Source organism: Monomorium pharaonis, chromosome 4 (genome assembly GCF_013373865.1).
Source record: "Monomorium pharaonis isolate MP-MQ-018 chromosome 4, ASM1337386v2, whole genome shotgun sequence".
Lineage (NCBI taxonomy): Eukaryota > Metazoa > Arthropoda > Insecta > Hymenoptera > Formicidae > Monomorium > Monomorium pharaonis.
This window is the reverse complement of record NC_050470.1, coordinates 19,774,398-19,796,612: the sequence shown is the minus strand read 5'-3', so window position 1 is coordinate 19,796,612 and position 22,215 is coordinate 19,774,398. Positions and strand designations below refer to the sequence as shown.

Sequence of the window (22,215 nt, the reverse complement as noted above, 5' to 3'; positions counted from 1 at the left end):
GGCCCGTTTTCAATTATTCGACACCGGTGTCAGGGTAAGTGGAGCTGGTGCTCGGGGGGGGGGGGCGAGCTTGACACCTGACAGGCAAGGGCCGCGTCGGGATCCTGGTGGGAACGACATCAATCGTTCGGGGCTTTGGTGGTTGCCGAGGGCGAGGTTTTATGTTGGTTTTTGGAGTGGAAAGAGCGAACGGTGACAGTGGGTTATTCGATAGGTACCCTGGCGAGAGTCTGTTGCGGTCTATCGAACATCGATGGGTAAAATTCCCCGTGCGAATGGTATAATTTCTTTTAATATTTAATGGCTCTTTGCTTTTCGCTGGCCATGACTCCTAAAACCGTGGTTATCCATGTTTTTAATCAGATTTGTATGATTACCGGAGGACAGGTATAGGAGTATGTATCGGGAGGGTGAAATAGAAAAGAAGGAAAGATAGAGGAAGAAGAGAAGGAAAATCAGTAGCGTGCTTTAGACAGACCAAGCACGGTACCCTGTAAGAAGGAAGAGAAAATGGAGGAATGAAGAAAAGGAAATATTTTAATAGATAGCGTGCCTCAGACAGATCAAGCACGGTACCATGTAAGAAGGAAAAGAGAATGAAAGAATGAAAAAGGAAATTTTATAATAGGTTCAGGCACACTGCTTTCTCGTGTTCGCTCTGGAATTCGAGTATTATAATTTATATATTTTATAGTAGTACTATTAATACTACTATAATATTAATTATAGTAGTATATTTGTTCATTTAACAGAAAGATTGAAAAAAGGCGAACTATCGAGCAAGGAACAATGTTGAAAAAATGTTATATACGTTTGAGACAAAATTTATTTAATTAATTAGTATATATTAATAATAAATATTAACAAATAATTTTGATTGATAGTGCTCATGTAACCATTTCTGGGTTCCGCGATTCATTGCCCCTTTTTTATATTTTACAGTTCCCTTCGTCACTCTATTCGCGCAAAGGTTTTATAATAATTATTTAACTTAATCCTATAAATCGCTTTGGAAGTGTTCCACGCATGCGGCGTATGGAAGGCACGAGGCTGCCTCACGCGCGCGATCGCGCGCGCGCGCCCCAGCAGTTGATCGCGGCCGCATCGATCTTCGCATTCCTTGATTGTTCAATTCATTATTTTTGAATGTATATATCTACCACACAGAATCCGATGAATGTTCCAGTTCCTTCTTCCTTCTTTCTCCACTCACGCACAACCCGATGGTACGACAGGGGAGGAGAATTTTAACGAGCGGCCAGAAAGAAAAGAAATTTTTCTGTGCCGGACGTAACAAGAATAATAGACTGATCTGAAGATCTTAATCTGAAAATCTGACCTTAATACTTCTGGAAGGGTTAAATTTATTACATTAATACTGGCGCTAACACATTAACATATAATCTTTCTTATTGTTCTCGATTCTTTGTACAGACTGACATATTTTAGTCTTTTATGTCAATGGCGAAATCTTACTTCTTTCCGCGCTCTTGGTGAGCCCTTTTATTTATAAGACAGTGCATTTTGTTCACAAGAAAACTGCACACGAAACGCCAGGTAGCAGCGAATAATGAAAATTACAATGAACCTATAAGGAATATTTCGGGATGAATAAATTATGGCTAATTATTCAAGAATTCTTCATGTATTCACTTTTCTACTTCTGCAAGTATTTTTTAAAATAACTTTTCTATGAATTTTCGTTTATTTCTGTGCTATCTGGGAATAAATCTCGCTTCATGTTGAAAATATCAAAACAAACAAGTTATACACAATACAACGTTATTTTGCTCTTAAAGCAAAAAGGAGTGGACCTTGCTTTATGTTATGAAAAGTAAAAGCCGCATATAATTAAAAAGTAAATATTTTAAAAACTAGTCGTTTCCGTACATTGGTTTTTGTGACATTCGACTACATTTAGTAAATACTACACGCCTATAAAATTTCATCAAAATCGGAGAAAGATTAGATACGAAAGTTTAGCCTTGAAATTAATTAATAAAATTCAATTTGTGTTAGATGAGTTACATGAAGTTTTGTTACATTTAACATTGTTTTTCTTAAAAACTATTATCTTTATGATAAAAATAAAATGTGCATTTTGATGAGATCTACAACTTTTATCTGAAATATTTTTCGAAATTTCCATTATTTACGGACATAAAAAAATGTGATTTTTATAGGTTTTTAATTTTTTAAACAAGTGTGTTAAGTCGACACAACTGGCAGTATTTTATTGAGTAAACTTTACGATATTTTGGTTATGGTTTTTGGCCCTTTATTATCATTTTCTAAAAATTCTTCCACTTCATCTGTTACATGTCAGGTAAATCCACTTCCCCAATAATTTTGAAATTCTAAAGCAATATCAGTGTGTGCATCAAATGATAAGTCATTTTACTGCATTTGTTATAATATTCTTTATCACGTAATTGTATTTCTCTTTTATTTATAGACGTTGGTGGAATATGTGTAATTTGAAATAAAATAATTAACATATTAAGAACATTCGCAACATTTATGTGTAACTAGAGATGTGCGAATCAAGGTTTTCTTATTCGAATCGAATCGAATCGAATTTGCAAAAAAAAATTTGAATCGAATCGAATCGAATTAACAAAATATCACCGAATCGAATCGAATCGACTCATATTTCGAATTTGAATCGAATCAACGCATAGGAATCCTGCAAGCCAGGAATGTGACATAAGCATTTGAAACATTGAATAGGTGAATCAAAATTAACGAAGTCTGAAGTCTCGTAACAACCAACTGTGCAATGTGTAACTTACTCCGTTTGCACCAAGAGTCTAGCAAGATAATCCACAAATCAGGACATAGTATTGGTAGGTATAATTATAACTGACAATAAATATTCAAATACTTAAGACAAAATGCAAAATGGAATTTTTATGCGAGCCTATGTAAAATTCCGTTACAACAGCAGAATTGTAGGGGATTAATTGTGATATGTGATCCCTTAGCGTCAAATGAGAAATGTGTTAGTAAAATGAAAAGCATTTAAGCATATATTAAAATTAAAAATTATACTTTATTAAAAGTCTTTGTTTAACTTTGGGTAATAAACAAAGACAGAACGATACTCGAGTGCACCCGGGTGATGTTTTCGAACGCAGCCTAAAATTCTTTAGAAGAATTTTCTGGCTGCAAAGGCGCTGAATACACGATAGAATTTAACGGGTTTTAAGTCTTCTTACGCGGTTTTTTTATTCGAATTTGAATTGCAGTGATTCGACGTTATCGAATCTTTCGAATTAGAACTATGTTGATTCGGATTCGAATCGAATCGAATTGAATATCGTCAGATTTGATTCGATTTGATTCGAATTCGAATAATTCGTACATCTCTATGTGTAACATTATGCTTCACTTAATTAAAAATAATCTAACAGAAAAATTAAGCACACGTTAGATGTGATACTGATGTACTGATCAAGCACACGTTAGACTTGATACTAATGTGAAAATGACGCATAACATCATTAATAAAGGTACCAAACTTTTATTAATACGTGATTTCCATTTCATATATGATACATACTGTGACATGACGAATATAAAACTTGAAATATGTGACTTGTGAAATATCTGACGTAGACAGAATGAACACTGTGTGAAAGCAACGTGACTACTCTAACATTGCGCAACTGTTAGATAAAAACTAATACCTACAGGGATGCAGATAATATAAATGTATAGTATTATAACATAGATAATATATAACATGCATAATATACACATAGATGATATAAATAGAACGTAGTATAAGATAGTATAATTACTTTATAAATGCTATATACATAAAAGTTAATTTTATTAAAAATTTATTTTAATAAAAAAAAATTTTTTTTTTTTCCGAAAAATAAACAGCGTAGTTAAATGAAGGTATTTATGCTGTAAAACTTTTGTATAAAACAATTTTTTTATATTCTGTTTAGTTTACGAGATATGTCGAGAAAAGGTAAAAGTATCTCAACCTTGGAAGGATGGTTTCACTCCTTCAAATCATTTATAAGCCCAAACAGAAAATTTTCTGATTTTAATGAAACTTGACATAAATGTAGAGAGGGTAAATAGGGTCACTGCACCAGTCACTGAACGGTCACCAGTAAATGAATGCTTAAGAAAAATATCAAAATAATAACAGTGTAGAATAATAAATTGTAAATTAATTGATATTTTGAAATATATTTTTTATAAACATTTGATTAAAATATAATTTCTTATTTAAAAATGTCATTATATTACGTAAAAAAGAGAAATATGCACCGGTCATTTACTAGTGTTTTTGGCATTTTCTCACTTTTTTAAATAAAACTTTTATTTTTTTATTTTCTTCAAAATATTATGTAACATTTTAAAAGAATATACAGCTATTAGTATAGAATAATGTATTATTATTATTTTTTTATTGACGCACTATAATTTATAATATAAATCGTAAATTTCTTATTTGTTCATTAACTGGTGCAGTGACCCTACATTAATTTAGAAATTTTTTATTTTGGTTCAAAAACTGCTTGAAGGGGTGAAACCACCCTTCCGATACCACCCAAAATCGAGACATTTTTGCGTTTTCTCGATATATCTCGCAAACTAAACAAAATATAAAAAAATGTTTTATACAAAGGTTTTACAGCATAAATACCTCTATTTAACTGTTATTTATTTTTTCAAAAAAATTAAAAAAAAATTTGTTAAATTTTTTTTTGAAAAAATAAATATAGTTAAATAGAGGTATTTATGTAAAACTTTTGTACGAAACATTTTTTTATATTTTGTTTAGTTTGCGAAACATATCGAGAAAACACAAAAATGTGTCGACTTTAAAGGGTGGTTTCACCCTTTCAAACCATTTATAAGCACCAACTAAAAATTTCTAAATTCATGTATTTAGCCTCTCTACATTTATGCCAAGTTTCATTAAAATCAGAATTTTCAGGTTTGCGAGATTCTCTTGTTAGTCTATTTAGTAACTCATGTATTCTATGCAAGCCGGATATAGGATAAAGCACAGGAATATACCGATAAGGCTTTTAGTCAAATCAAAAAACTAAAAAGTAGGTATTTAAATTTTTTGTTGTTTCTGAAACAATTTATTATAATTAATACAATTCTCCATACATTCATGAAGATTACATTTATAAAATTTGTTATTTGTAGCTAAATTATAATTGTATGTTTATAATTATGTTTATCGTTCTTTTACAGTTATTGATAATAAATCTATTTTGTCCGTGTTTCACTTAAAGCTCTTGGAACATACATTTATGTGCCAGCTTGTAATGGGAAACAAACCATGGCTTTTATTGTAAATATGGTTTATGGCCTTTAAGTAATATAGGCTGTCACATGCAAAGTTAACAAATTTTAGAAATTTCCGTAAGAGCCACACGTTTATTTCCCATTACAAGTCGGCACATGATTATATGTTCCAAGAGTATTAATTAAAACATGGGCAAAATAAGTTGATCAATAATTGTAAAAGAATAATCAATATAATTATAAATATACCATTACATTTAACTACAATCTTAATTGTAAAATAGCAATAAATATAATGCTATATCAAATTGATGCAAAGAGAATAAAAAGTAAAATATAAGAGGATGACGTGTTGCTCCATATTTGAGAAGTCAACTTGTAGTTATTTTGAAATCTTTCATCTCATGTATGCTTTGATTTGCAAAAAATAAGTTAGAGAATCAAAAATATAAATAAAAATTTTGAATGTAATCTTTGTAAACGTATGAAAAGAATTGTATTAATTATAATAAATTGTTTCGGGAACAAAGTATTTAAATACTTTTTATTTTTTTATTTGACTAAAAACCTTATCTGTATATTTTTGTGCCTTATCCGTATATCCATCTCGCATAGAATGCATGACAGTTACTAAATGGACAGACGTAGAGGTAATCTTTGGCATCCATCTCCAATATTACAGCTTGTGGCTATGTCATCGGCAAGTTAGCTGGATGACACTAGTCTAGTGACACTAGATTTGTTGTAATAGTTTGAGACAAGATTTCACATATTTCATCAATTTCAAAATCTAAAAAAGATAGTTGTACAATATCTTTAAGAGCCACACAGTTGCAATACGATATTTTTTAAAATAAAAATATAACACTTGTACCTATTCTCTTATCTGGTTTGCCTTAAGATAGTGGCATACTTGATAAACTAGAAAGTACACCTTCAAATAATTATTTTCATATTTTTTCAATATCTTTGATTTTATGAATTGCCCTGCCAATTCTCTATAGGATAGTTCACTCAATTTAAAAGGGGATGAACTTCGGTGAATTTCTTATCAACAGCAGGATACACTGGCACATTGTAAATTCCGAGCTTTCATAATTATAATCTTCCTTTCCTCACTCGTCCACTCTTTTCTTTTTTTATTCTAGTTCCGGTTTAAATAAACTGTTTTTTACTTTCTTTTGTTTAATATAACTAAAAATAAAACATAACAAAGTATTATTCTTATCTCAGAATACTTATTCCAAAAATGAAAATTTTGTGTAACTTATCTGATCTTCAAATAAGACAGCCGTATTTCCCTCTACGATGTAATATGCAAAGAATTTCATTTTACAATGTAATATGCACATTATGCATAAATAAAATAAAAACTGGTTTGACGCTAACCTCGCACACTAAACTCGAACTGTCATCATATCATCACTGTGAAACTCGCGACGGATTAAGGACTATCACACACAAAATGACAAGTTGCATATGCGTAGCATAAGAGAGTGAGTTCCAGATGCGCATAGTAATAAACGGTCATAGCAGGTTGAGTGAAACGGACACTGTAACAAACGGACACAGACCAAACGGACACAGTGCGTATGTTACTGTGTCCGTTTGTTACTGTGTCCGTTTGTACTGTGTCCGTTTGATTTGTGTCCATTTATTACTGTGTCCGTTTCACTCAGCCTGCTGTGTCCGTTTATTATTGTGCGCATCTGGAACATTCTCGCATAAAACCGTCAGCCAATCAGCATCAATCAATCAGCTCCCAGCATAAATTGCCATAAGCATATGGACGGTGCGGACCACCAATCAGCGATGCAAGTGTCAACTCGTACAGCCATCTGACGACGCGAAAAGCAACCGTACAAATTCCCACCACTTGGCTGGATAACGACGATGTTTCTTAATTAGATTTACTCTTGAGCGAAAAACTTTAATCGCGATATCTTTGTTTGTAAGTCACGTAGCGGAAAAATAAAAACACTTTTATTATATAAATCGGATGCAAGCTATTTATTAAGCCTATTGAGAAATCCATTGATTCAGTCATTATTGAAAATCCGATAACTACGGATTTTCGCAAACAACGTTTCGCATAAAAGAAGCAGCGGTGGTGCCTCGCGCTGCGCGTACACTTGGCACGAGACATTGCCGTGCCTCTTGATATAATTTTATTTTTTTTTAAGTGTTGAAGATTGTTCATATCAGATATTTTTGCTTATATTAGGTTTGTGCACGACACGTGCAAAATTTACACGAAGATGCTACCAGTTATTATCGGAATATAATGAAAGCGTTTGTGGAAGAGGCTCTTAATCTCTCTCAGTTTTTGGAGAAAGGTGTTGATGATAAACAATCACAAGATTTATTTAGTTCAAATAACGTCGACCGTACCTCCAGTTCACTGCAAAATATAAATACGCTGGATTTCAATGATTGGGTAAGTCTTTTTGATTGATGATACAGAAATAGTACAGTTCAAGAGTATTTTATCAGGTTTTTATGAAGTAGACATTTGTTTTTTATTGACAAAATTTTCTTAGTATTTATTGAGGAATCTCTGTGATAGAAAAAAATTAATTTTTTATTTTAAGAAGTTTTTATTATTGTGCGAAAACAAGGCTTTTACAATTTTTTTAAACTATGCAACGGATCGATTTTAACCTAAATGCAAACATTTTCTATGTATTTTATAAATAAAAAATTGAAAGATGTCGCCAGTAAATAAAAAAGGTGAAGTCTCTTTACGTCGACCGAACTGGCCAGTTTATTAAACACTTAATAAATATATGACGTTTCGACCCTTGGTTTGGGTTCTTGTCAAATAAAATCTAAAACAATTACATCAATGTAAGGCAATAATCATGGGCGTTTAAAATAAAATAATGTAAGAATATAAATAGGTACCTAGGTCTATATAAAAGTTGTGAGGATAATATTATTTATGTTGTACATCGTGCATTGACCATGCTATGATGATGTGTGCAAGCATATCATAACACTGTGGACAGATTCACAAAGAAAAATGACAATGTAATGTAACTAAAATTAGAACGCAGGTGAAGTTGAAATAAGGCAGTCAACTTACGTGTCAGCGTGTCAAAAATTGTATAGCCGGAGTCGTACGTCGGATTGATTCGTCACAAATTAAAACACACAAAAAAAGAAGGAATAAATTAAAATAAAACAAGATGCGAGTTTCCGCAAACGAAGTCTGTAGGTTTAGTATATCTTAACGGTCGTACGGTAGCGAGCGGACTGATATTTTCAGGTAACAGTATAGTCGATATGCACTATGTCAAAGTGTCAAACTAAGAAGTGAATAAATAAATATAAGAGAAAAAGCGAGAACAGAATAGATTAGACAGATTTTATAATGCGGTCATAAATAGGGTTTAAATTGTCGGTACCTTTTTTCAAATTTATCGTATTGTTTTTTAATAAAAAACATCTCCGCGATTTTTCTCTCTTTCAGATGTGCTTTTCGCTGTGTAAAATCTCGGGTAACTGCCAGTCAAAATCATGGTCGTGCAAAAGGCGGTGCTTGCTAACGACAGAAAGACTATCTTCATGTTTCTTAATATTTTGTTGATGTTCTTTTAATCGAGTCTCAACGTGTCTTTTTGTCTGTCCTATATATGTGGCGTTACAGCTCTTGTAATTAATTTTGTACATAACTTTCGTTCTCTTGTTCGTAGGAATTTTGTCCTTACCCCTCTTAATATAGGCATCTAATTTTTTGGATACCGTATAACATGTGTCAAGGCCAATGTTCTTCAAAGTTAAACTAATGTTCTTACTAAGTCCGCATATATAAGGAATAGTTACGCAATTTTTTGTGTCAAAGCTTTTTTGATCTTTATTCAGCACTAGATGTTTGCGTGCTTTTAATTTCTTGACACGTTTTTTAATACGTTCATTAATTAATTGCATGGGATAGCCGTTATTAGCGAGGATCTCTTACAATTTTTATATTATCGCGATGGAACGTTTATTGGAAAGTAACAATGCTCTGTCAACGAGGCTAGTAATGACACTATATTTATATTTAAGTGGGTGGTTTGAGAAGAAATTAATATACCGGTCGGAGGAAGTCGGTTTTCGGTACCAATTAGTCACCAGTTTTCTATCGTTTTTAATAACCGTAGTATCTAAGAAATTGATCGAGCCATTCGATTCTAACTCGTAAGTAAATTTTAATCGGGGGTAACTATTAAATACATTGATTAATTATTGAGTCGAGCCTTAGGGGCAATCGCAAAAATGTCGTCAACGTATCGGCAAAAGAACGGAACGTCAAAGTCTGTCGTTAGCAAGCACCGCCTTTTGCACGACCATGATTTTGTCTGGCAGTTACCCGAGATTTTACACGACAAAAAGAGAGACTTATTTAAAATTTTACACATCCGAAAGAGAGAGAGATCGCGGAGATATTTTTTATTAAAAAACAATAATAAGATAAATTTGAAAAAAGATACCGACAATTTAAACCCTATTTATGACCGCATTATAAAATCTGTCTAATCTCTTTTGTTCTCGCTTTTTCTCTTATATTTATTTATTTACTTCTTACAAGGGGACCTTACAGGTCATGGGTCATCGATTTTTTTCATATTTATGGAATTTGAAGATCAGTACCCGGACTTCAATTTCTTAAAGCAGTACGATGCGCTTCTCAAAAATACTCGAGAAAATCGATTTTGAAGATTTCCGATATCTTTAAGTACAGAAAATTTTGACCTATCGTCAGAACCGCTCGTAGCCGAGCGCACAGAGCTCTAATTTCGTAAGCGCGGAGTCGCTGGTTCGATTCTCGCTGGCCCCAATTTTTTTTAAATAAGTCAATGCAGTTTTTTTAAATTCTATATCTTAACATTTATTAAATTAGAATGCTAATTAATTATTAAATATTTATTCGTTATTTTTTAAATAAAAATTAACATTTTTTTATTTTTATTTAACGGTAAAATACAAATAGCACAGCATCTGCTCTTTTGGAACCTTTACTTCTCCCACTTTTTGCAAGGCTGTTCTTTGTTCACGACTAGATGCGAAAGAATCATTATAGCATGGCCGATGCACGATGTACAACATAAATAATATTATCCTCGCAACTTTTATGTAGACCTAGGTACCTATTTATATTCTTACATTATTTTATTTTATACGCCCATGATTATTGCCTTACATTGATGTAATTGTTTTAGATTTAACTTTATAAGGACCCGAACCAAGGGTCGTATATTTATTAAGTGTTTAATAAACTGGCCAGTTCGGTCGACGTAAAGAGACTTCATATTTTATAAATATTTAATTTTAGAATATTCTAAAATTAATAATTAAATAAATATGCTCTAATATTTTTCGGAATCTAAAAAATATTACAGCATAGAGGATTTATATACTACTAAAAAAAAATAGGGAACACTTTTTTGTATACCGAAAATTTAGGCTATTTTCAAACTGTTGCAAAATCCAAAAAGTATTTTAAAGTTTAAACTTTATTTAAATGCTTTTTGGCGATTTTACTTATCTTTTTTTTTACCAACGTGGCACAATGATGAAGCTTGATCCGTTAAAATGAAAATTTTTAATGCGAATTTGCTGCGCTGCATCTCGCGTGAAAAAAATCATAGAGTATTTTTGTTACTTGCATCTTAGAGCGGGATCTTTTCCCTTTATTTTGAGTGCTTGTTTATTGCTGTACGATTTTTTTTTTCCGAGTTATTGAGATTTTAAGAAAGTAGTCATTTTGACTTTCATCGCTTGTTACTCGTGAACAAATCAACGTACAGCGCTCAGCAAAAAAGCGTTGGAAAGCTAAAAGTTTGCACTTTTGAATACTGTTATTATTTTTTTCACAGATTTACTTTTTCTAACAGCAAATCACGTTCAAAGTTTACGTAAAAAATGGCATATTTTACGGTTTTTATTTAGTTCAAAGTACTGTTGTGAAGAAAGATCACCGCTAAAACAAAGTTTTATAGTACGATTACTCCCCAGTAATAAACATTAACGTTTATGGAATAAAACATTTATATTCCACGTGTTTATTATTCTTGAAATTGCTGAAATTACTTACAACGTTTTTTTAATAACACAGGCACACACAAAAAAAAAAGTGGTTGGTCCGGCGGACTAGACTAGTCAATCCTTATGTATTTTGACCCGCTGAATCCGAATCTAAGGTCAGAATTGCAAAGTTAGCTCGCATTTTCTAACCTCAAAAAAAATTTTTTTTTTTTAATATTGGTCCGGTGGGCCAGACTAGTCAATCCTTATGTATTTTGACTCGTTGAATCCGAATCCAAGGTCATAATTGCAAAGTTAGCTCGCATTTCTTAACCTAAAAAAAAAATTTTTTTTTAAATGTTGGTCCGGCAAACCAGACTAGTTTATTCTTATGTATTTTGACCCGCTGAATTCAAATCCAAGGTCAGAATTGCTGAATTGGCTCATTTTTTCCTAACCTCAAAAAAAATTTTTTTTTAATGTTGGTTCGGCGGACCAGACTAGTCTATCCTTATGTATTTTGACCCGCTGAATCCAAATCCAAGGTCAGAATTGCTGAATTAGCTCATTTTTTCCTAATCTCAAAAAAAATTTTTTTTAGGTTAGGAAATGCGAGCTAACTTTGCAATTCTGACCTTGGATTCGGATTCAGCAGGTCAAAATACATAAGAATTGACTAGTCTGGCCCACCGGACCAATATTAAAAAAAAAATTTTTTTGAGGTTAGAAAATGCGAGCTAATTTTGCAATTCTGATCTTAGATTCGGATTCAGCGGATCGAAATACATAAGGATTGACTAGTCTAGTCCGCCGGACCAACCACTTTTTTTTCGTTTGTCTGTGTAATTAAAAAAGAATTTTTTTTGTGGTTTGAAAATGTGAGCTAACTTTGCAATTCTGACCTTAGATTCGGATTCAGCGGGTCGAAATACATAAGGATTTTGAAAATTTCGTATACGAGCTCAATATACTACGAGAGTCGTCTGTGTACTGAACATTTATTTCAAAGTCTCTTTGTACGTAAACATTACTTGTAAACATTACGGTATGTAAGTAGGTGCGTACTCGTAATGTTTACATGTAATGTTTATGTATAAAAGCTTTAAAACAAATGTTTAACACACAGACGATTCTCGTCGTAGAATAGTGATCTTGTACACAAAATTTTCAAAATGCCGCGTAGACATTTAAACGCATTTGAAACAACATAAAACGACATTTAAGAAGTCGCAAAGAACAGCCGCGAGCGCGCGCGTGACGAACCGCGAAGTCCTTACCTTTGCTGTGAAACACATACACATACACACGCACACGCGCGCGCGCGCGATGTGCACAATCCGACCGGCATCTTCCACGTGGTGCACATTGGATAACGTTAATGCCGGCAGTAAGCGTCATTTAAAAAGAAATGTAAGGTTGACTTTGTAACTTGGTCAAAAGGGTGTAAAAAATTGTTGAAAAAACGTTGTAATCAATTTTAGCAATTTCAAGAATGATAAACACGTGGAATAAAAATGTTTTATTCCATGAACGTTAGTGTTTATTGCTGGCGAGTAATCGTACTATGAAACTTTGCTTTAGCGATGTGATTGAATCTTCCTTCACAACAGTACCTTGAACTAAATGAAAACCGTAAAATATGCGATTTTTTACGTAAATTTTGAACACGATTTGTTGTTAGAAAAAGTAAATTTGTGAAAAAATTAATAACAGCATTCAAAAGTGCAAACTTTCAGCTTTCCAACGCTTTTTTACGCTGTACGCTGATTTGTTTACGAGTAACAAGCGATGAAAGTCAAAATGACCATTCTTTCTTAAAATTTCAACTCGTTAAAAAAAATTGTACAGCAATGAACAATCACTCAAAATAAAGAAAAAAGATCCTTCTCTAAGATGCAATTAACAAAAATACTCTATAATTTTTTTTACGCAAGATGCAGCGCAGCAAATTCGCATAAAATATTTTCATTTTAACGGGTTAAGCTTTATCATTGTGCCACGTTGGGGTAAAAAAAAAGATAACTAAAATCACCAAAAAGCGTTTAAAAGAAGAAGTTTCAATCTTTAAAAGGCTTTTTGGATTTTGTTTTTACGATGATTTTTCGCTGAGTTGCAGCAGTTTGAAAATAGCCTAAATTTTTGGTATACAAAAAGTGTTCCCTATTTTTTTTTTAGTAGTGTATAATAGGATTTTATACAAATTGTTCTTATATTTTATGAATTATCTTTCCTTAATTGATTAACCGTATATATTATTTTTTGATATGCTAGAGTAATAAAGAATGAACAGATTAATAAAAATCTTTTTATATCAATAATTTATCTCGACAAAAAATTTGAATAATAATTTTTATTATATCTCTTTTTAGAAAATACAATGATTGAACCACGTGTATATTTTATTTTATGTAGAGTAGAATTTATTATCAAAGTTATTACCATTTTATACATAATAGTTAGAGGAAAGAATGGGATTATAAATTTCCGAATAAAAGATCGTTAATTCGAAAGCCGATTGAAAAGAGCGTTAACTCGGAAGCCGGTTGGAAAAAATGTTATCTGGGAAGCCGGTTAAAAAAGGCATTAATTTGCGCGCTCAAATTTTTCGCTTCATTTTAAGTTGGCAACACTATCGAAATAATTTTGATGCTGTATCTATATGTGCATATTAATTTTCTGTTTTAATATGTTTTAAATTAAGCATCAAAATTATTTCTCCTGCATAAAACGTCGGATTGAAAAGAATTAAAAAATATTGACATTTTAGAAAAAGCAGAATTCAGAAGATATTTAATTGAATATCTTATGAATTGTTTTTTAACTCTCGAAAAAATTAATGTAGCGGTTTTAATGGCGGTGAAATTGAATCGACTGTTTTCTTAATATTGCAATCGTAATTCTTATTGACCGAATTTTTTTTTAATCTGAAGATTGTAAATTAAGTTATTAATTTCTATTGTGTTTTACATGATAATCAGTTTATATTTTGAGTCAGATTTCTTTCTTGACTCTTACTTGAGGTAGGATTTATGTCAAAATTATATGTCAAAATTAGGGGATGGGGGTTGGAGTATCGGAAAAATAATAAAATTGTTCCGTTTTATTCTCGAAATTTTTGAAGATGCTTGTTTCGGATTTTAATTTAAATTCTATTTTCTTTCCTTATTTGAGAGTGAAATCACAAAAGATTTAGGGGTAGGGATAAAGAAGGGTGAAAATATGAAAAATGTTTTATGACGTCATTTTGTAATTTTTGAGGAGTTCAGACTTTTATAAACTTCTATGTAAAAAATATTTTATCGACAAGAATTAGACCATAATTTCATTAATCACTCTGTTGTAGCGATTTGTGTCACGTGATGTCTTATCGCCGCGATCGGATTTTCCTCTCCCTTTGTATCTCGCCCATGCGTACTCTGCATCACATGGGTTTGCGACTTTAAGTAAAGCAGAAATATCGTGTATTGTATTTATAAAACTGTTTTTGTTAATTTTTTAACAAATAATGACCGCCGATTAAGTTATAAGTAAAAGTTACTCAGAATTATTGTCCTTGACAAGGTCAAGATCATCGGCGCGATGTCTCTTAAACTAAATAATTACTAATGTTTTTTTTTTTATCGTGTCTGCTACATGATAAAAACAAAAAGTTGTTTTGAGAAAAACGCATTTGCAGTTTTCCATACGGATTTTTTGTATATAAAAGCTACATACTCTTAATCAGCTATGCCTGCTGCCTACAATATGCCTTTACATTTTTTATAAGACTCCTTTTCACGGGCTCTTTTTTTTCCCTGTAAACTGTTCTGCTCTTCTTAGAGGCATCAGTGTTGCGACGGATAGCTTGTACAATGCGATGGGCATCCTGCTTTTGCAATTTGCATCGCTGCGGATTCAATGGTAACACCCATAACTTCCATTATTTTTAAAATAGTGTTGAAGCTTTTGTTATAAACACATGCAGCAGTGTATGTAGCAATTTCTTAAATTTTTGACCTAGTAAAAATGTGTTTAGGAACTAAATGCGACACGCGTTATAACTTTCATTATTATTTTGCGTATTATTTCCTAAACACTGTTTTAAAAGTTTATCTGCAGTCAGTTTCTCGTAAATTGGCTTTAGCATTTTTTGAACTATGTCGTCTAACGGAGGCGGATGTTTAAAATTATGTAAGGTACTTGCAGCCTCGTGTTGTCGCCACGAGTTTGCGCCGGCAGGACAGCACGAATGCTGCGGCTTGTTTGTTAAAATTTTATGAAAAAACCGCCCAAATTTTGTTTTTCATATTTTTAACAGAATCCGTGTGTCGACGAATTGCTAATCCATAGTATAAGGATAAATCTTATATCAATTTATTAGTTAATTGCAGCTTTTTGGGCTCGAATTTTCTTTTTGATTTTATTTTTGTACTTGCCGATGTATTTTTTGTTTTTGCTTTTTTTGTTGCGTTAATAATTTCTTAGCTTTTTTTGCTCTTTTATACATTCTTTTCTTAACATGCAAACACTCTGTTTTTTTAATAATAAATTCTTTTCCATAAGGCAGCTTATCTAATAAACTTTTGAAAGTTTTCGTGTCACCATCTCCGATGTAATAGCTATATATTGCATCGTGCAATTCTTCTGAATGTTGAAACATTTCGATCACTCTGTCAACCTCCATTTTGTCTACACTTTTCTCATGATCCGCCATATAATCTTTTTTGAGTTTCTTATAAAATACTTTATATTCAATCGAGTTTGTGTTACCTTTTCACATACCACAGGTATAACAGAAGCTTGATTTCACAATTACATCTGAAATTTTATTGCTGTACTTTCCGATGAAAGAAGCAATATCCAAAAGAAAAGTAAATCCACGCTTCGACCAAGATTCGTCTAATGATATAGATATAATAATTTATTTTCAATATTTCTTGCGGCTTTTTTTATCTTTCTCTTCATCTGCAGCTGTATTTATCACGAAAACTGTATCAACTACCACTTTTATGTTATCTACAGACTTGTAGGTGCTGATATTGAAACTTGTTCCTAGATCCATAAGCCAGCAAAATTAATTATTTATTGCAATTTGACACCGATTAGTCTTATTGCAAAAATAAAACTATTAATCTTGTAGGCTTTAGAAATCTTTGGGCAGAATCAAAGATTTAATCAAAGTTTCATTTTTACACGAACATACTATACATATTTTAAAACTTAATCCTCGCTTGTCACATTTGTAAAACTTCAAATCAGTATTGCAATTTTTGCATTTTAGTACCTGCTCTAATGCAGTAAAAACAGGAGTGAATTGTAGTATACAATAATTTATGCTTGGATCAGTGTTTACGCACAAATCTTTGCTTTCTTTTAACTTTTCCGCCGATGTACTCGTATACTCCGAAACGGAGTTTGCTTGTATGCTGATTTCCGCCAATTATCTTTTTTGGCTGTGATTGGGTTTTACTATATTTACTGCCTTTACGATCTATTTTTGTACGAAGTTTCTGTTTTTGATTACATTGTTATAAGTGACACACTCATAACGATAAGGTGTCAGTAACACGATGACGTAAGTCGGTCAGCTGCAGTCAGCATCGAGCGCATCGCGCGAGGTTTCGCGCAATCCGCTCGACAATTAGCGCAATGCTCCTTAGACAGCACTTGCTGTCTAAGCAATAATTTGGAATACTGACCTATTTACGCCCTTACGCAATCCTTCCCTTCTTTCGATTCAACTACCGAATTATCGGATATATAAACCGGCGAAAAAAGGTGAGGAGCGGGTCAATCCGAAGTAGACAAACTAAGACAACACACGACATTCTGCTTTGCGGGGTCGTGTATCGCCGAGATAACTTATTGTAAATTCACAACCACGACGCTCTGCTTTACGGGGTCGTGGACAACGAGCTAATAGGCGCGACACTCTGCCTTGCGGGGTCGCGATCTATCCATTGTAACTGAATACAAGAATAAAAGTGTTCAAGACAAATAACGGTGTATGTGACGAAATACCTTCCTCGCGAGATTTCTGGCAGCGGTGGGATTTGCACTGCCAAAAGGAAGATCCTAGAGGAACCAAGCGTCACCGAGCAATCAGCTGTATAGGCCAAGAAGCCAGCCACGCCGGAGCGTACATAGCGCGTCAGCGGTAAGAGAGAAACTCGAGATGACGCCGAGACCTATCGCGACAAGGCTCAGCTGATCGCCGCACCATGCAGCTCATCGTACTTATGTAAGTCCGACAAACATTAAATTGTAACGCGAAACGAGCGTAGGACGACATAAAACTGTAACACGAATAGAGCAAAATATCGGTTGACCCCCGGTAACCGCGATTACCGTAAAAAGACATAGCTAAGATAGCTACTGTAATTCAAAGGCATACGAATGCAAACGCACTAGCGCAACGCGACATACGATACTGCGAAATAAAACGCGAACTCAGCACACGCGCTTATACTCGAACGTAAATGTCCGACCAAAACACTGATACAGCGCTTAACGTTGTTCAAGACGCGTTAGAAGAAATATTCGATAACGCGCTTCGACTTTTGAATAGTCGAGCAAATTCGCCAAATATCACGACTGAACGCGCGTTCCCGATACAGGGACCAGACTTTAGTCTAATAAATAACGACAATATGGACACACGTTCACCAACGCGGACAGACGTAGCGGGACCGTCGACACGCTCCCTACCACATGCGTCGCCTCGCGTAATCCGGGAAGAACCCGAAGAGGAAGCATAAGAGCTCCGTAATAATTCGAGTGAACAAAGCGGAAGTTCACCGACGGCGCCACAAATTCATAGGCGACCGATGCACCCCATGGAAAATATGATGCTCCATGATCTGCTATTCGAAATTCGCGAGCTTCGTTTCCAGCTTGGAAACCGACACGAAGCACAGCCGCCGCCGCGAGAAATGGCTAGAAATACGCAACAATCTACTAACCACGCGTTAGATCTGTCGTATGGGCATTCACTCCGAGATGTACGACATCAGCACGGGACTAACACTTACCATTTAAATTTAAAGGAAGCGCGAAATATGATCCCCGAAATTAATGGAACTTTGAGGGAACGAGTACGAGAATTTTTGAACGCCAGCTCCTATGCAATGAAAAACATACATCCGTCGGACGAATTTATACTCCTCGACGCGATACTATGTACCAAATTCAAGGGCAAAGCAATGATGGATTTCCACACTCGCGATATAGAAAACTACGACCAGTTGAAAAGGGAATTAGAAAATGAATATTTGGGCAAGCGCAGCACCGCCCATTTGCAGTTCGAATTTAACTCCCTGAAACAGAAGTCAAACGAAACCGCTCAAGAATTTGGACGAAGAGTAGACAATTTGGCCATGGAATTATACGAATCCATGGAGGAAGGAAAAAACCATACGATAGAACAGTAGCGGGCGATACTTGAGAGCATCAAGGAACAAGCTCTTTACAACTACCAGATAGGGCTACACGAAGAAATAAAGCTATTAGTTCGAACCCAACGGTACAACATGCTTCAAGAAGCAATCGCAGGAGCTAGTGCGGAAGAAAAAGTTAAGGGGGCAAGCACGCGCCTCAACGGCAATAGGCGGGATATGCCAAATGCCCAACGCAATAACCGTGCTCCGACCATCCGTTGCGGAAAGTGCGGAAAAATCGGGCACGACGGAAGAGACTGCCGAAGCAGCAGATACGCCAACCGGTTCGAATTACCCCGACTGGAAGGACGGCCACGAGTAAATACAGCAGTACAACAATGCAGTTATTGCAAGAAAACGGGCCACAGCCGAAACGACTGCTGGACCCTGCATGGACGACCTCCACAGAAAGACGAGGATCGCCCGGTAGCAAAGCCAAAAAGGAAAATAGAATAGGACGCTAAACAGCGCACAAGTAAGGCCATCAAAATGATAAAACATGCCGATACGGCAAGTAGCGACGAGAGCTTGGACGATGACTCGAGCACGACGGGCACCGCCGCCGCGTATCAAGTTACGCATGTAAAGCGAGACGCACACAAAGATAGCGGACTCGACTTAGTCACACTTTCAATACGAGAGACCAAATCAGGAAAAATCGACATGTTATTCGATTCCGGAGCCACACTCTCGTTAATAAAAGTAAAAAATTTAAAAGGCGAAATCAAAATACACTATGAAAGAATAGCCCTCGTCGGGATAACAGGCCACAAGGTCTACACCATAGGAAAAATCCAGGCGACAATAGAGCTAGGCAAGCATAAGATAAAGCATCCGATATACGTAGTAAAGGATGATTTTCCGCTAGAATATGATGGCATCCTAGGATTAGATTTCCTACGAAAGCAACAAGTAACGTGCGATTATAACCAGAAAAAGTTAACGATAAAAGACTCTGAAATTCAAATCATATCAACAAACCGTGTTAAAACTTCGCAGCGAAACGATTGTAAGGGCCGTGACTAATCGAAACAAAACTGGAGTCGTACGGGCCCAGGAACCAGCTCCAGGAGTTTACATTGGCAGATGCCTTGTAAAACCAAAAAATTTTTCATGTCCGATCAGTGTAATCAATACCACTGATAAGACAATACGGATCAACACACCGGTCGTTACTGTAGAGGATTTAAGCGAGAAAAATCCTCACGAGGTTTACACCGTGGTTGCTGAACCGAAAAACAAATCGCACCTCCCTCGGAAGGAGCGGATTTGACAATTGTTACGGACGCAACACCTCAACTCAGAGGAACGGCAGGCCCTCCTGCGCTTATGCGAAGATTATCAAGACGTCTTCCATCTGAGCGGAGAACTCCTGTTTTGCACGGCCGCCGTGCAACACGAGATCCACACACGCGCTGACACGGCACCGGTAAACGTACGGCCGTATCGCTTCCCCACCAAGCACAAGGAGGAAGTAAATAATCAAATGAAGCAGATGCTCACGGACGGAATAATCAGAGCAAGTACAAGTCAGTGGAATGCACCTTTATTAGTGGTTCCCAAAAAAGCTGATTTAAGCGGAAAACCGCGACTACGGATAGTCATCGACTTCCGAAAATTAAACGATCTAACGATCGGCGACTCGTTTCCATTGCCCAATATCGAAGAAATTTTGGACCAACTAGGAAACGCCAAGTATTTTACTACGCTAGATTTAGCGTCAGGGTATCACCAAATACCCATGGAAGAACGTGATAAGCAAAAGACAGCGTTCTCCATCCCATATGGACGAATATCCCATATTACGAATTTAATCGAATGCCATTTGGTTTAAAAAATGCACCTGCAACATTCCAGAGGCTGATGAACTCAGTACTCACGGGAATGCAAGGGCTAAAATGCCTTGTATATTTAGACGATATAGTTATTTATGGCTCAAATCTGGAAGACTATAATAAACGTCTAAAGGAAGTACTACAGCGCTTACGAAAAGCCAATTTAAAAACTGCAGCCGGACAAATGTGAGTTCCTGCGGAAAGAAGTATTTTATTATTTCATATATAATTACTTGGGACACATAATCTCAGAAGAGGGAATCTCTCCTGATCCCGCCAAATTACAGGCGATAAAAGATTTCCCGGTACCTCAGAAGGTGAAAGACGTGCAATCTTTCATAGGCCTCGCCGGATATTACCGAAAGTTCATCAACGAATTTTCGAGGATAGCTAAGCCGCTAACTAAGCTGACAAAGAAGTCAGAAAAATTTGTATGGTCCACGGAGCAACAGATTGCTTTCGACATACTAAAAGAGAAGCTAATGACCGCACCGGTACTTCAGTATCCGGATTTCTCAAAAGAATTCAACCTAACAACGGATGCCTCCGATTACGCAGTGGGAGCCGTATCATCGCAAGGACCGATAGGCAAAGACCGCCCCATAGCATATGCGAGTTGAGTGCTAAACCGTGCAGAACAAAACTATAGCACAACAGAAAAAGAATTACTGGCTATAGTATGGGCCGTCAAGCATTTCAAACCGTACATATACGGCACTAAGTTTAAAATTATCACTGACCACAAGCCCCTTGTATGGCTATTTAGTGTAAACGACCCTGGATCGAGATTAATCCGGTGGCGTTTAAAATTGGAAGAATACGATTACGAAATCGTACATAAGGTCGGACGCGCGAACGCAAACGCCGATGCGTTGAGCCGCAACGTGAAACCAGAGGTTCACATTACGGAGACGGCTGATAAAATGCTCGCGTTAGACAAAGACGGAGAGCACAGCCAAATACACACGAGTAACGAAGAAAACGAAAATAATGAGACCGTGCAAAGCTACACGGAAAAAAAAGCGGCAAATATTACACGAATACCATGATGCACCCACCGGAGGGCATCAAGGGGTCGAAAAAACCCTAAAAAGAATACGGTTAAAATATAACTGGCCCGGAATAACGGCAGACGTAGAAAAGCATATTAAAAAATGCGAACTCTGCCAGAAAAACAAATTATCTAAAAGAAATAAGATACCGTTAGTAATTACGGATACCCCCAGCCGACCATTCGAAAAATGCGCTCTATACATCGTGGGACCACTGACAGAGACAGCAAATGGAAATAAATACCTGCTAACGTTCCAAGATCACCTGACAAAATTCAGCAATGCCGATTCCAAATCAAGAGACAAACACGGTAAGCAAGGAATTTGTTACAAAGATTGTCCTAGAATACGGTACGCCCGAATGTATCCTGACGGATCAAGCGACAAATTTTACAAGCGAAATTTTCAAAAACGCGTGTAAGCTACTGAAGATAGACAAAATTCAAACCACTGCTTATCACCCTGAGAGCAACGGCACCCTTGAGAGATTGCACCGAACATTAGCGGAATATCTGCGACATTTTATAAATAAAGAGCAGACGGACTGGGACGAATGGATCCCGTATGCAATGCATACGTATAATACTACCCCCCACACGGCGACTGGATTCACTCCGT

The 22,215-nt window shown here is 35.3% G+C and overlaps 1 protein-coding gene across 7 annotated transcripts in view; it reads left to right on the top strand.

Moving 5' to 3' along the window:
- Positions 1 to 22,215, top strand: part of LOC105836759 (protein spire homolog 1) — a 325,078-nt gene that overhangs the window by 22,927 nt on the left and 279,936 nt on the right. For all 7 annotated transcript variants that reach the window (XM_036285176.1, XM_036285175.1, XM_036285174.1 and 4 more), the window contains exon 6: positions 7,511 to 7,723. In XM_036285176.1, the coding sequence (XP_036141069.1) occupies positions 7,511 to 7,723 (213 nt within the window). The remainder of the gene's footprint in view (positions 1 to 7,510; positions 7,724 to 22,215) is intronic.